General features: G+C 39.5%; 1 protein-coding gene across 1 annotated transcript in view; it reads right to left on the reverse strand.

Moving 5' to 3' along the window:
• Positions 1–16,705, reverse strand: part of SLC22A10 (solute carrier family 22, member 10) — a 45,544-nt gene that overhangs the window by 12,844 nt on the left and 15,995 nt on the right. The window contains exons 5-6 of the mRNA XM_006903114.1: positions 4,792–4,915; positions 674–789 (exon numbers count right to left, since the gene is read on the reverse strand). Of these exons, the coding sequence (XP_006903176.1) occupies positions 674–789; positions 4,792–4,915 (240 nt within the window). The remainder of the gene's footprint in view (positions 1–673; positions 790–4,791; positions 4,916–16,705) is intronic.

A 16,705-nucleotide genomic window follows, 5' to 3' on the forward strand; every position in this document is an offset into this window, starting at 1 on the left:
GAGGAGCTCTGATGGCCTAGAGGTAAGAAGCTGCACTACAATCCCAAAGCCACAAAGTTCAAATCCACCAGCTGCTCCACAGAAGAACGATAGGCTATTTCTTCATGTGTGATTTATTGCTTCTGAGAACCTACTGGAGGGTCAGCTCTGGGTGGGTTCCAAGTCAAAGGCACCTGACAATAATAGTATCCATAGAAGTTCTGGTAGCCTAATGTTAAGAAGCTGCACGGCAAATAAAAGGTATGCAGTTCAAATGTACCAGCTGCTTCAAAAACAATGCAGTTTACTCCTCCTGTGCAATTTACTGCCTCTGAAAACCTGCAGGAGGGTCATCTATGAATCAATTCTAGCTCAAACATAAAACGAATCTCCATATTGTGACACTGATAATATTTTGAAATAGGAAAATAATCAGAGTTCAGCATCAGTTAATTAGATGTTACCAGGGGTAGCAGGAGGGAACGGGGAAGGAGAAGGCATTATTAAGGGCATACTCAGCTTCTCTAAAGATGACGGAAAAACTTAGAAACAATTAATGATGATATTTGAGCAACACAACAAATATAATTCAAGTCACTGGATTGTCCACGCAAGGAATGTGGAAATAGCAAATGTTTTGTTATATTTATATTTATAAGTGAAAGCAAAGTTGACTTCCTAATGGGGAGCTTACCTCAGAAAGAACAAGAAGCAGATTCTTAAACGAAGTGTGCGTGACCGGAATATAGAAAAAAATGATGTTTTGATCTGGGCTGCATCCAGTTCTTCCTGCATGGTGGATTTCACAAACTTCAACAACAAAAACATTAACAAACATTTGTGAGATTTCAGTAAAGTGCCAGTCATAGCGTGAAGTACTGTATGATAAGGTAGACACATTTCCTTTTCTTAGTGGAAAATACAGGTATTAAACAATTTATCCTACACCTGATGATTAGTTATGCAGAAAGAGATAGCCCATAATTCTCCCACCCTACATGTGGAAAGATACAGAAAGAATATAAGCCTCCTTTTGTGGGAGTAGGTTGTTGGCCCTTTTGATTCATAGCCTTTCTTTTTAGAAAGAATAAGTGTGCCTCTGGAAACTGTGAACTTTGATAAATGGCTATGGTTGTGGAAGGGCTGCAGGCCTTTTGTTCATGGGGTTGCTTTGAGTCGTGCTCAACTCGATGGCAATCATCGTCAACATCAACAAGCCTGTGAGAGAAGCTTGGCTTAAGAAGATGCCTCCTCCTGATGTTAAAATCCCACTTGCGTAAGTACTAGCTTTTATGCCACATTTACTTCAGTCAGGAGTCGCAGGCACTTGTTCCCAAGTAACAGTATCTCTCTGGGAATGTTGATTTATTTAAAATTTTCCTCTCAAAACTTTCCGTTAAATCCTTATTTTTAAAACCTTTGAATTCTCCTTTATTACTAGGTTCTTCCAGAAGACAGCAAAGGAATCTGGTAGTGCAGTGATTAAGCCCTGGACTGCTAACTGAAAGGTCAGTTGTTCAAATCCACAATGGAGAAAGCTGTGGCCAGCTATGGCCATCAAAGCTGCAGCTTTGGAATCCATGCAGGACAGTTCTAGCTTGTCTTGTAGGGTTGTTACTATAAAGTATGTTGTTGTGGTTGTGTACTGTCAAGTTGGAACTGACCCGTAGCTGACCCTCCAGTGGGTTTTCAGAGGCAGTTAATCGGCCGGGAGGAGACTGCCCATCCTTCTCCCACGGAGCAGCTGGTGGCCTTGAACCACATATCTGTGTTTTTGTTGAGTTTCCTTTTTTGTCTTTCATTACTCAGTGGTGTACTGAACTCTCATTATGAAAGTGTCCTTTTCCCCTTAAGATATGTTAACGTTTTATTCATGTATCTTGCTCATCTGCCAATGGGTGCATAGATATTATTTATAGTTACGTCCTCTTGTTCTGGTAACCCTTTCTTTGAGCAATACATAACACCTTTCCTTGTTTCTTATGCCAGCTTTTCCTTCAAGTGTATTTTATCTGAGATTAATGATAATACTTTTGTCCTTTTTTTTTTTACTGTCTTTTCCATGATTGTTTGCTTGATCTCTATTTCTCAACTTTTTTTTTTTTTGGTGAGAAAAATTTATAATTAGCCTGCTGGACTCAGTTTAGATGATCCCAATTTTGTTGGCAACATCCAAAGCATCATAATCAGGAGCAAGTTGAACATAGGCCTTCTTCTCTCCATCAGGCTTAATCAAAGTGTTGACCTTAGCCACATCAATGTCATAGAGCTTCTTTACAGCTTGTTTAATTTGGTGCTTGTTGGCCTTGACATCCACAATGAACACAAGTGCGTTGTTATCTTCTTTCTTCTTCATAGCTGACTCAGTGGTTAGGGGAAATGTGATGATGGCATAGTGGTCAAGCTTGTTTCTCGTGGGGGAACTCTTCTGGGGGTATTTGGGCTGCCGTCGGAGTCTCAGCGTCTTAGGCCGCCGGAAGGTGGGTGACGTGCGGATCTTCTTTTTTTTTGGCTGTGGATGCCCTTCAGGATGCCTTCTTGGCCTTTAATGCCTTTGCTTTGGCTTCAGTTTTGGGAAGTGCAGGGGCTTCCTTCTTCGCTTTTGGTGCCATCTTTGAAAAAGCTATTTCTGAACTTTTAATTTTTAGCCTGTCTTTGACTTCATGTGTAAGTGTGTCTCTTGTGGAAAGAATATTAATGGATCATGTTTTCTTTTGCACTGTGCTACCTTTCCAGCTTAACGATGCACAGCCAGTGCAATTATTGATGGATAGAGTTTTATTGTTGCCATTTTGTGGCACTATTTTTTTTTCCACATTGCTGATTTCTTTGTTTCATCTTTTCTGTACTCAGTTAATTTTGTTTAAAATTTTAAAAATAATTTTCTTCATTGCTGTTGTTTGAGTGTTTTCTAAGGGTCTGATTTTCTCCTTTTTTTGTTGTTTGTTTGGTTGGTTTTTTTCATACAAGGCTTACTAAGATGTGTCCTATCTCCATATCTTTTCAATCTATATGTGGAACAGATTATCCAGGAGGCTGGGCTCTATGAGGAGAAGTGTGGCATCGGGATTGGAGGTAGACTTATCAACAATCTGCATTATGCAGATCACACAACCTGCTTGCTGAAACTGAGGAGGACCTGAAGTGTTTGCTGTAGAAGGTCAAGGACTGCAGCCTTCAATATGGATTGAAGCTCAACATCAAGAAAACAAAGATTCTCACCACTGGGCCGATTGGTAGCATCATGAAAGATGGTGACGAGATTGAAATTGTTAACAGCTTCAGTTTGCTTGGCTCTACAACTAACACTCTTGGTACCAGCAGCCAGGAAATTAAAAGATAAATTGCATTGGGGAAGTCTGTTGTCAGAGACCTCTTCAAAGTACTAAAAAGCAACAATGTCAATCTGGAGACTAAGGTGTGCCTGATATAGGCCATGGTCTTTGCAATTACTTGCTATGCATCAGAGAGCTGGACAACGACCAGGGATGATAGAGAGTTGATGCCTTTAAGCTGTGGTGCTGGAGAAGACTGTTGAATATTTCATGGACTGCTAGGAGAACAAACAAGTTTGTCTTGGAGAGGGTGAAGCCAGGCTGCTCCTTGGAGGCAAGGATTCTGAAGCTTCATCTGACACATTTTGGACATGTTGCCAAGCAGGATCAGTCACTGGAGAAGGACAACATACTTGGGAGGGTGGAGGGATAGCACAGAAGAGGAAGACCCTCAATGAAATGAATTGATTCAGTCACTGGGGTAATGGAGATATTGTCAAAGACAGTAAGATTGGTAAGGAATAGAGCAGGGTTTAGGGCTATTGTATATAGGGCTGCTATGAATTGCAGGTGACTCAATGGTACATAACAATAACAACAATAACAACAACCCTATATAAGTATCTATTTCATTTCAAACTGTAAAACAGTTCATTTTTCTTGACATCTTCTAGACTTTCTCTCCACTGAGAAGTTCTGTAACTACATTTCTTATTTCCTCTTTTTGCACTATTAATTTTAAAATATTATCTTGGCTTGACTTTTGGAGTGGCCTAAAGTTATCTGTTGCCTCTGAAGCACTGTAGTGCTTTTGTCTATGTATTGTTTTGTTTTGGATTATCTGATTAAGCTGTGCAAGTGTGATATGCTGTTTATCAATTGGGTAATTTTTAGTTTCATATCCTAACTTCTGGTAAGTTTATTCTTCTCTATGAATTGAAGTACTATTTATATACAGAAGGTCCTTAACTGTAAAGCTCCAGTGTCCACGGTGTTTTCTTAAAATGTAATTAATATATACTTAAATATTTATTTATAATTAAATTATGACTTTAAATGAAATAAAATATGTATTTCTAGAATCCATGAATAAATAAATGTGTGAAAGTACAAATCTTTTTTTTTTATGATGTTTCTTGTATGGTCACTCACTCATCCTTCCTTTTGGATGTTCTCTTATTTCTCCTAAAAGGATGTGTAGGGTAGTGAAATGACAAGAAATTAATTGTGTTTCTGTTACTTTCTCTTTGCAATTCTACGACATACCTAGGATAGTAACATTACCAACTTCTCCAGACTACTCAGTATACTTCAGATACAGGTGACTTGCAATATCTATGGCCAATTTCTTGACAGAAGGCAAGACACATATTTCAATGCCCCTGTTCCTATAGTAGTAACACTGATTGGGAATTAGGACAAAGATGTATTACAACACCATTCACAGAACTCCAGTCCTGGTCCTGGATTCACTCAGGGACCCAGATTACAACTTCATTGTATTTATCTTCGTCACCAGATTCCACTTCCAGATTACCGTTTCATTCAGGGTCTCGTCAATATTCTTTAGTCCATTTATGTGGGCAACTCTTTTCAGTAGCTTTAAGCCCTCTTCCAGTTTGTTGGTGACAATCAGCCATCGAGCAGACTCTATCAGCCACCTGGGCAAAGAAGAAGACACAGGTATAATGAAGTTTCTCCTTACTTTTTGCCACATAACCTTTTATCTGTGTGCATTTCCTTTTCTTCTAATAAACCAGTTCTTTGGTTTCACCCTGAATAGAAACTCATATTCTCATACTGCAAAAGAAAACACGGACCGTGCATGGGTATGATTGTTAACAGAGTTAGAAATTTCCTGCATTTTATTCTCAGATACATTTGTTGAGAAATTCGCATAGCTGGATTGGATAATTTGTATACTCTTTTGCTAAAGCTCTAGGAGATGCCCTAATAAATTGTATTAGTAATTTGCAATCATTAAGTTAAAGAAAGGAAACCAAATTAGGCAAATTTTGGCCCTTAAAACTGCAACTTGGATTCTACCAGCTATATTGAAAATAACATGAGTTAGTTAAACATCATCAAAATGAAGATTTCAAGATCTGTCCTGAAGCACAATGTTGGTAATGATAGGGTGATGCATGTGTTCACACACACATACACACACACACACACACAGAGTGCTTGTTAATAGGACTACTAATGAAATTTACAAGCCAACTATGAAAATCAAATACAAGAAAAAATGGAATATAAATAGCAATTTATATGTAGTGTTCCCTTACTTTGTTTGGACAACAACTTATAGATTTTGTATGTTGTTGTTGTTATTGCTGTTATGTGCTGTTGAGTCGTCTGCAATTCATAGTGACTCTATGTACAACAGATCTGAACCCTGCTCTTTCTCACTGACTCCGACAAACCTAATCCTACCACTGCAGTTATTGTGTCAATCCATCTCATCTGGGGTCTTCCTCTCCTTTGCTGTCCCTCCAACCCTTTTAAGCATGATGTTGTTCTCTAAGGACTGGTGCTTCTTGGCCATGTGCCCAAAGTATGTGAGATGGAGCTTCAAAATTCTTACCTCCAAGGAAGAAACTTGGTTTCACCCTCTCTAAGACAGAACTGTTTGTTCTCTTGGTGGTCCATGATGTTACGTTCAACATTCTTCTCCAGCACTACTACTGAAAGGCATCAATTCTTCTTCTGTCATCTTTAGTCATCGCCCAGTTCTCTGACTCATAGCATGTAATTGCAAAAAACATGTCCTAGATTGGATGCATCTTAGTCTCTAGACAGAAATCATCGTTCTTCAGCACTCTGGAGAGGTCCCTGACAGAAGACTTCTCCAATACAATTCTTCTTTTGATTTCCCGACTGCTTGTGCCAAGAGTGTTGATTGTGGACCTGAGCAATGTGAAATTGTTAACAACCTCAATTTCTTCTCCATCTATCATGGTGCTGCCAATTGGCACAGTGGTGTGAATCTTTGTCTTCTTGATGTCGAGCTTCAATCCATATTGAAGACTACAGTCCTTGACCTTTTGCAGCAAACACTTCTGGTTCACCTCAGTTTTGGCAAACAAGGTTGTAACCTCTGCATCACACAGGTTGTTGACAAGTCGTCCTCCAATCCTGATGCCACACTTGGACCAGAACAGAGCAAGGAAATATGCATGGTTCAAAATCAGGAAAGGAGTGTGTCAGAGATGCATCTTGTCTCCATACCTTTTCAATCTATATGCGGAACAGGTCATTCAAGAGGCAGGATTTTATGAGGAGGAGTGTGGACTTTATAGGATTTTGTATAATCATAGTTAAGTGTTCTGGCATTCCCATTCTTTTCAACATTAGCCATAGTGTTTTTATGATCCACATGATCCAATGCCTTTGCATAGTCAATAAAGCACAAATATATATCCTAATATGTTCTGCTTTCAGGTAATATTTATCTGACATCAGCAATGTTCTCTCTGGTGCCATGACCTCTTCTAAACCCAGCCTGAACGTCTGGCAGTTCTCCCTCAATGTACTGTTCTAGCCAGTTTTGGATGATCTTGAGCTATAATTTGGTTTCATGTAACATTAATGATATTGTTTGATAATTTCTACATTCTGTTGGATCATCTTTCTTGAGAATGAGAGCAAACGTGGATCTTTCTGGTTAATTGGTCAGATTGTTGTCTGCCAAATTTCTGGTACAGCTTGATGAGCATTTCCAGGGCTATCTCTGTTATTTGGAACATGTCAATTGGCATTCCACTGATTCCTGGGGGTTTATTCCTTTACAATACCTTCAATACAGTTTGAACTTATTGCCTTATCACCAGTAGCTTCCCCCCTCCTCCATATGCTACTTTCTGGATATTTCCATCTCGACCAATTCCTTTTTTTGTACAGTGACTCTGTGAATTCTATCCAGCTTATTTCATGCTTCCTGGATCATTCAAGATATCTCCTATAATGTCTCTCAGTATTACAACTCAAGGCTTGAGTTTGTTTTTTAAGTTAGCTCAGTTTGAGAAATCCTGAGTGACTTCTTCCTTTTTTGTTTTCCAACTTCAGCTATTAGTGCATTCCATTAAAATATTTTGTTTTGTCTTCTAGAGGTGCTCTTTGAAAGTCAGCTGTCAAAGTACTGAAGTACTGAAGAGCAACAACGTCAGGCTGGAGACTAAGGTGCACCTGATCCCGGTTATAGTCTTCCCAATTGTGAGCTATGCACCAGAGAGCTGGACAGTGACTTGGAATGATATAAAGAGAATTGATGCCTTTGAGCTGTGGTGCTGGAGAAGATTGTTGAATATACCATGGACTGCTAGGAGAACAAACAGGTTTGTCCTGGAGAGGGTGAAGCTGGGCTGCTCCTTGGAGACAAGGATTCTGAAGCTTCGTCTAACATACTTTGGGTATGTTGCAAGGAGAGACCAGTCCTTAGAGAGGGACATCATGTTTGGGAGGGTGGAGGGACAGTGCACGAGAGGAAGACCCTCAATGAGATGGGTTGATTCAGTGGTTGGGATAATGGAAGTAGGTGTGTTGGAGACAGTGAGGTTGGCACGATATAGAGCAGGGTTTAGGGCTCTTGTACACAGAGTCACTATGAGTTACAAGTGACTCAAAGGCACATAAAAAAAACAACAACACTATGAATTAATCATTGAATGTACAAAATGTCATCATTTGATCTCCAGCCTTCTTTCTCTCTCCAAGTCCAAAATTTCCAATTACCAAGTCTTCTGCTTTGTTTCCAACTTTTGTATTCCAGTCACCAATTATTATTAATGGATCTTGACTGCATGTTTGCTCAGTTCCAGAGAGCAAAAGTAGAATGGCTCAATTTCCTCATCTTTAGCTTTAGGTCTTGGTGCCTATATTTGAGTAACAGTTGTATTAACAGTTGTATTCCTTGTATGTGCATGAATAGTATCCTATCACTCACAGGACTGTATTTCAGAATAGAAATTGAAATTGTCTATTTTGCTATTAATATAACTAGGAGAACAAACAGGTTTGTCCTGGAAAGGGTGAAGCCAGAATGCTCCTTGGAGTCAAGGATTCTGAAGCTTCGTCTGACATACTTTGAGTATGTTGCAAGGAGGGACTGGTCCTTGGAGAGGGACATCATGTTTGGGAGAGTGGAGGGACGGTGCAGGAGAGGAAAACCCTCGATGAGATGAATCGATTCTGGGACTGGAGTGGTGGGAATGAGTGTGTTTGAGACGGCGAGGTTGGCACAGATTAGAGCGGCTTATAGGGCTCTCGTACATAGGGTCACTATGAGTCGCAAGCAACTCGATGACACATAACAGCAACATAACAACAACAACAACAACAATTACCCCTCAATTTTTCATTCCCACCACAATAGACCATTTGACTGTCTAATTCAAAGTGGCCAATGCCAGTCCATCTCAGCTCACTAATATCTAGAATTTGAACTTTATATATTTAATTTTCTTTTTGACAATGTCCAATTCTCCTAGAGTCATACTTTGTACATTCCATGTTCTAAATATTGATGAATGTTTATAGGGATTTTTTTCTCCTCAGTTTTTAATATCTTACACTGTAAGTGTTCTACTTCTAGTATGATTTTTAATAGTGTTCCTCTGAATCATTCATAGGGTTTTCAAAGGCCAGTTATTTCAGAAGTGGATGGCCAGTCCTTCTTCTTACTCTGTTTTAATCCAGAAATCTCCACTGAAACCTATTCACCATGAGTAACCCACTAGTATTAAAATACTGGTGGCATAGCTTCCAGTATCATAGTTGTGAGCAAGTTATCTCAGTACAATAAACTGACAGATAAGTACTATACTCATTAGGACAATTTATAAAAAAATAAAATGTATTCATACACAAATGACAAAGTAAGCTGCACCCCACAAGTCACTCTCTACAGCCCTCCCCACATCCCTCACAATATGGCAAACTAGCCACGCATCTGGGAGCTACTCCCTTACGAAGATGACACTCTGGCCACCCTGAACATGAGCCTGCTATGCACTTAGGTACTGCTCCCTAGAAAATATGTCACTCCAGCAAAACCAACAGCCAGCATCACTCTCAGTTTAGAGAGTCTAAATGCATTCCCCTTGCAGGTAAGGACCAGACAAGAATGAACATTATTACCAACAACAACAGTCACTATTGTGTTGGAAATACTAGCTAGTACAATAAGGCAAGAGAAAGAAATAAGAGGCATCCAAAATTGGCAAAGAGGAGGTAAATTTAGGGCTATGTGCAGAAAATAAGACAGCATTTTCAAAGAAATCCCAAGATTCAACAAGGAAACAACAACAACAAAAAACCAAAAACAACAACCTGGTTAGACCTAGCAGACCAATTTAATACAGTGGCAGGATATAAGATCAACATACAAAAATCAGTTCTATTTCTCTTTAATAACAAAGAAATATGGAAAAGGAAACTGGAAAAGCAATATAATTTATAATAGTCAAACACAAGATATAAAATATTTAGGAATAAACCTAACTAGAGACACAAAAAATGCTTTATTCTGTTGCTGCCACTCACTTGCCCTTAAAGAACTGTATATCAGTGATTCAGACCAGATGAGTTGTGTGATGACATTAAGAATATCATCTATAAAGAGAGCAAAAGGTCACCAAAAAGACAGAGGAGAAAGAAAAAACCAAAATTGAGGTCAAAAGAAACCCTGAAAATTGTGCTACAGTGCTGAGAAGCCAAAACAAAGTGAAGAGATACTGAAATGAAAAAGCTGAACAGATTTCAAAAGACAGCTTGAGAAGACAAAACAAACTACTGTAATGAACTATGCAGAGACCTAGAATTAGAGAATAAAAAAAGATAAAAACTTACTTAACATTTCTTAAGCTGGAGGAACTGAAAAAAAATTCAAGCCTCAACTTGCAAAACTTAGAGATACTAAGGGCAAATCTTGAATGATCCAAGAAACAACAAAAAAAGATGGAGGGAATATGCAGAATGGTTGTACCAAAAAGAACTGGCTGGCACCAAAATGTTTCAGGAAGCAATCAAGAGGCAATGGTACTAAAGGAAGAGTTTCAAGCTGTACTGAAGGCATTGGCAAACACCAAGGTTCCAGGAATCAATGGGATACCAATTAAAATATTAATTACAGAGGAAGCCCTGAGACTGCCTCACTTGAGATGTACTCATCAATCTATGCCAGAAAATTTGGAGAATAGCTGGCTGGCTGGCTGACTATGAGTTTCGTGTTTATTCCCATTCCCAAGAAATGTTATGCAACAAAATGTGGAAAATATCAAACGATATCATTAATACCACATGCTAGCAAGAAATACTGACAAATAATTAAACATAGCTGGAACAGTACACAGAGAACTGTTGTTCTGTCAAGTCGCCTGTGACCCATAGTGACCTGATGCCTGCCCTGTTCTGAGCCAGTTTCAATGATTCCAACACACCAATCCCCACTGCCCCAGTTACTGTATCAGTCCATCTAATCTGGGGTCTTCATCTTCTGTGCTGTTCCTCCACCTTTCTGAGCATCATGTCCTTCTCCAAGGACGGGTCCCTCCTGTCCATGTGCCCAAAGTATGTGAGAAGGAGCTTCAAAATCCTAATCTCTGAGGAGAAACTTGGTCCCACCCTCTCCAAGACAGACAGAGAACTATTAGATGCTTAAACTGGATTTAGAAGAGGCCATGGCACCAGAGATATCACTGTTGATTCAGACAGATCCTGGCTAAAAGTGAAGAATACTAGAAGAATGTCTATTTCTGCATCTTCACTATACAAAGGTGTTTGACTGTATGGATCATAATAAGTTATAGCTAACATTGAGAAGAATGGGAGTCCCAGAACACTTAACTGTGCTCATGCAAAACTTATACCTAGACCAAGAGGTGGGATGAACAGAGCAAGGGAACACTGTATGGTTTAAAATTAAGAAAGGTGTGCATCAGGGTTGTATCCTTTCTCAATATCTAATTTGTATGCTGAGCAATTTATTTGAGAAGCTACGTTTAGAACAATATGTCAACAGAGAACTGCCAGATGTGCAGGTTGGATTTAGAAGAGGTCATGGTACAAGGGATATTATAAATAATGTTAAATGGATCTTGGCAAGAAACAGAGAATACCAGAAGAATATCTATCTGTGCTTCACTGACTATGCAAAAGCTTTTGGTTGTGTGGATCACAACAAGCTATGGCTGACTCTAAGAAAAATAGGAATCGCAGAACATTTGATTGTGCTAATACGAAACCTATACTTGGACCAAGAGGCAGTAATCAGAACAGAGCAGGGAGACACTGGATGGTTCAAAATCAAGAAGGGGATCCGTCAGGGATGTATTTTGTCTCCATACCTTTTCAGTCTATATGCAGAACAGATCATCCGAGATGCTGGGTTGTACGAGGAGGAACATGGCATCAGGATTGGTGGAAGAATCATCAACAACCTGGGTTATTCGGATGACACAACCCTCCTTGCTGAAACTGAGGAGGACCTGAAGCGCTTGCTGCAGAAGGTCAAGGACTGTAGCCTTCGATATGGATTGAAGCTCAACATCAAGAAAACAAAGATTCTGACCACTGAGCCAATTGGCAGCACCAGTATGGATGGTGAAGAGATTGAGATAGTTAACAGCTTTCATTTACTTGGTTCTACAGTCAACACTCTTGACAGCAACAGCCAGGAAATCAGGAGATGAATTACATTGGGAAAGTCAGCTGTGAGAGACCTCTCAAGAGTACTGAAAAGCAATGAGTCAGTCTGGAGACTAAGGTGTGCCTGATCCAGGCAATAGCCTTTTCAATTATGTGCTATGCATTGGAGAGTTGAACAGTGAATAGGAATGATAGAAAGAGAATTGGTGCCTTTGAGTTGTGGTGCTGGAGAAAAGTGTTGAATATACCATGGTCTGTTAAGAGAGCAAACAGGTTTGTCCTGGAGAGGGTGAAGCCAGAATGCTTCTTGGAGTCAAGGATTCTGAAGCTTTGTCTGACATACTTTGGGCATGTTGTAAGGAGGGACTGGTCCTTGGAAAGGGACATCATGTTTGGGATAGTGGAGAGATGGTGCACGAGAGGAAGACCCTCAATGAGATGGATCGATTCTGTGAGTGGAGTGGTGGGAATGAGTGTGTTTGAGACGGCAAGGTTGATACAGGATAGAACGATGTTTAGGCCTCTTATACATAGGGTCGCTATGAGTCGCAAACAACTTGATGGCACATAACAACAAAAACAGGATCTATGATGAAAAATGTGACATCAAGATTGGAGGAAGATTCATCAGTAATCTTCATTATGCAGATGACACAATCTTCCTTGCTGAAAGTCAGGAGTATTTGAAGCACTTACTGCAGAAAGTACTATAGTCTTCAATACAGATCATCTCTCAACAACAAGAAAACAAAATTCTGCCATCTGTCAATTTGTTCTTCAAGGCCAGTGCTGCTTTGGAAATCGGTGCTAGAATGATCATCCTTGTGCTAGGAGTACAGGTGGGGGTCAGAAGAAACCTCAGCAGCAGGCCTCAGGTAGTTGCAGAAATAGGTGGAATGACACTAAACAGATCCTCCACTGTGATCCAGTCATTCAGTTTCTCCAAGTCTTCGTCATTAGAGGGCAGCAGAGATCAAGTTCAGTCAATACTATTGGCTCTGGAACGTCATCTAGCAGAAGTGGAGAATTGGATTTTCTCAGAGCTTGCCTACTTCACTTAACTCTGAGGAGCAGAAAGATGGAAAGAGACTTCTAGAAGGAATGGTAAAAGATATGGAGGTTTGGGAATCATCAGGACAGTGGATATTTTCTGTTTATCCTCTAATGTAAAACAAGCCTAATATTTCAGGCATATATTGATGCTGTTACATGTTGTCTGGTCACTTGTGACTTGTAGTGACAACAGCTCTGAACCCTGCTCTATCCTGGGCCAACATTATTCTCTGTGACACACCTACCCCCATTACCCCAGTCACTGAATCAATCCATCTCATGGAGGGTCTTCTTTTATGCTCTCCCTCTACTCTCCAAGGACTGATTCCTCCTTGCAACATGCCCAAAGTATGTCAGATGAAGCTTCAGAATCCTTGCCTCCAAGGACTAGTCTGGTTTTACCCTCTCCATGGTTAATCTATTCTCTTAGCAGTCCACAATATATTCAATACTATTCTCCAACACCACAGCTCAAAGGCATCAACTCTCCTTCTGTCATCCTTATTCATTGTCTAGCTTTCTGATGCATAGCAAGTAGTTGCAAAGACTATGGCCTGGATCAGGCACACCTTAGTCTCCAGACAGGCATTGTTGCTTTTCAGTACTCTAGAGAAGTCCCTGACAGTAGATTTTTTCCAATGCTATTCACCTTTTAACTTCCTGGCTTCTGGTACCAAGAGCATTGATTGTGGAGTCAAGGAAGCTGAAGTTGTTAACAGTCTCAATCTCTTTACCATCTATTATGATACCACCAATCAGCCCAGTGATGAGAATCTTTGTTTTCTTGATGTTAAGCTTCAATCTATATTGAAGCAGTCCTTGACCTTCTGCAGCCAGTGTATTTCAGATATATATCACTATGAAATTCCCAACAAAGATGTCAAAAAACTACTAGTAACTTTTCTCAAGGAAAATAAGGAAAAATTTTTAGAAAAATTCAGGAAAACAAAACAAGGATAAAACAAGAATTTCATTAAAGAGGTAGGAACCTTATGTTAAAAAAAGTTAGAAATTCTAGAGGTTTATCATAAAATAGCAGAAATAAACAACACCATGGAAGAACATGCAAGTAGACTTGAAGCAATGGAAGGAAGTGTCACTGAAATAGAAAACAAAACTGAGGTTACACATTTTGAGGAACAAATGGAAAGAACAGAGAAAATTGAACAGGACATAAGGATTTTTCAGGACGCCATCAAGAGAAACAACACACACAACATAATGGGATTAAAAAAATTTTTTTTTCAAAAAAATAATCACAAAAATCTTTCCAGATATCATTAAAGACGAGATTTTAATTGAAGAAGCTCAGTGAAACCCATCTTAGTCCAATCCTAAGAGAAACAGACCAAGATATACTATAATTAAGCTTTCTAAAACCAAGGATAAAAAAACAATTTTAGAACAGAGGTTTTTTTTTTAAAAAAAAAAGTAAAATATAAAATACAAAAGGATTTCTCTGGTATAGTCACACAATGGAATGTTATGCAGCATTGAAAAACAAGGAACTCATGTCCTGGAGGACATTTTGCTGAGTGAAATATCTCTAGTCACAAAAGGACAAATATTGCATAGTGTCACTGTTGTAAAATGTGACTGACATTAGGGTTGAGGGAAGATAGAGAAGGAGGGGAGGAATGATGTATACTGCAGTGAAACAGATGAGGGAGAGAAAGTTTAAAAGGGATATATAATGCGGTATTATTGTCATGACAGGAGTCCAGAATAAAGGTTGCACAGTGGAGTGGACTTCGGGGAGGGATTGCATAACAAAGAAAGAATTTTACTTTTCAAGGAGAAGAGTGAATTGGGAGGGAAAAGGTGGGCAGGGAGAAAAGTGCAACAATGAGTAACTGGAAACCCTAAGTCTCTATAAACTTTCATTAAAATTAATAATAAAATTTTTAAAAACCAAGTAGATGTGAAGTAAAAGTTAATCTCTAAGAAACAAAGAATATTATATGACAAAAACTAATCTACTCAGAAGACATGTTTAGTTGTTGTGTACCTTCGAGTTGGAATCAATGTGTAGCCTACCCTTCAGGGGTTTTCAGAGGAGATTGACCATCCTTCTCCTGCAGAGAAGCTGGTAAATTCAAACCTCATGCCTTCGGGATGGCATTGCAGCTTCTTACCACTAGGCCACCTTCTATACCTAACATTAGCACTCTACAATTTATAAAGCGAGCTCTCGCAGAATAAAATGTAACTGCTTTTGATAATGGATGGAACAACTGGGAAGAAAGTTAGTAAACTTTGAAGAACTTCTAAACTTTGAAGATCTGACATAGGTAGACTGTAGCCAGCTTTTGTAGACTGGTGACAAGAAGCTGCGCTGTAACCTCTAAGGCATGTGGTCTGAGGCCACCAGGGAGTTCCGTGGGAGAAAGATGGGCAATCTCTGCCCATTCCATTAACTTCTTCTTAAAACTCACCAGAGAGTCAGCTGTGGGTCAGTTCTCACTCTATGGTAACACAATAATGACCAAGTAACAGGAGCTCAAAGTATGTTCTACATCACTGTACACTGATCTCATTCTCTAGACACTGTTTTTAGGACACAAAGTATGGAAATAGTGTAAAAAAAAACAACCCCAAAACCAAACTAACCAAAACAAACTAACCAGTGAATTGTAGGGAAAAAAATGAAAAATAATAAAATCTTTGGGAAATTATGAAAGCAATGCTCAAGCATGAAATTCAAAGACTGTATAGTGCAATGCCATTGCTATACTTTTTTTATGCTTATATGTATGATTTCTATTACATTGCCATTTGCACTTGTAGTGCATGGCTTTATTTTTAGCCTGATTTAAGGTAGAAGCCAAACTGTATATACAGTAGTTAAAATTAAGAAGAATGTAATGCCAGTTTCACTTAAGAATGGAATTAATGATAAAATAAAATTTTATTAAAAAGGAAAACAAGGGGAAGCCTGCAAGGACAGATGAGTGAGGGTTAGGCCAGGGTTCTTCCCAGAGCCACCCTCCATCCTCTTCTCTACCTACAACACACATGTACAGAACTACAAGTCCCAGAAGTCAGTGGGGAAGCGCCATCTTTGAAAACTTTTATTTTGGCTGGAAGCCTGTGAGGGTAGATGAGGGAGGGCCGGGCCAGGGTTCTTCCCACAGCCACCCCCATAAGGGCCCTCAGGCCTTCAGCCCTCATGCCATGAAGACAATCATATGTACCAAATCTATAAGATTTATCAACCTCCCCTGGAAAACTCATGTACTATTGAGGATTAAGTTACTTTGGGGAACAAACTGGTATCTGGCCTAACCCCCTAACTCAAACAACAGGCAGATCCTGGGCATCTCCACAGAGATGGAAAGCCGTTCCAGAAAGGGAGCAACAGACTTCCTTCTTCATTATTTAGGTTCCCCTGTACCCCTCCCTGCGTGTATCAGTGTGTGCTTCTCCCTTGCCCATTCATGCAAGTGTCGGAGTATACACACACCCTACATGCATCTGCTCATGTTCCTGCCAAATTTTATCCTGGAGCAGTGATGTCAAATAAAAAACCAGCTACCATCTCAGACATGAAAAACTCTACCACATCAATGTCCCAAAAGAAGCAGGGTACTTCACTTCCCCCACAAGCCCAAAGCAAGGTATAACCCCCAATAAAAGACATAGTTGCAATGGATTTCCTGAAGCCAGAAATGCTGATGGAACTTTCTGACACAGAATTTAAAAGAACAATGATTGAATATTTTCAATGGATGAAAAACACACTTGATGAATTA

This window comes from Elephantulus edwardii, unplaced genomic scaffold (genome assembly GCF_000299155.1).
Source record: "Elephantulus edwardii isolate Elephantulus edwardi_28Jun2011 unplaced genomic scaffold, EleEdw1.0 scaffold00510, whole genome shotgun sequence".
Classification (NCBI taxonomy): Eukaryota; Metazoa; Chordata; class Mammalia; order Macroscelidea; family Macroscelididae; genus Elephantulus; species Elephantulus edwardii.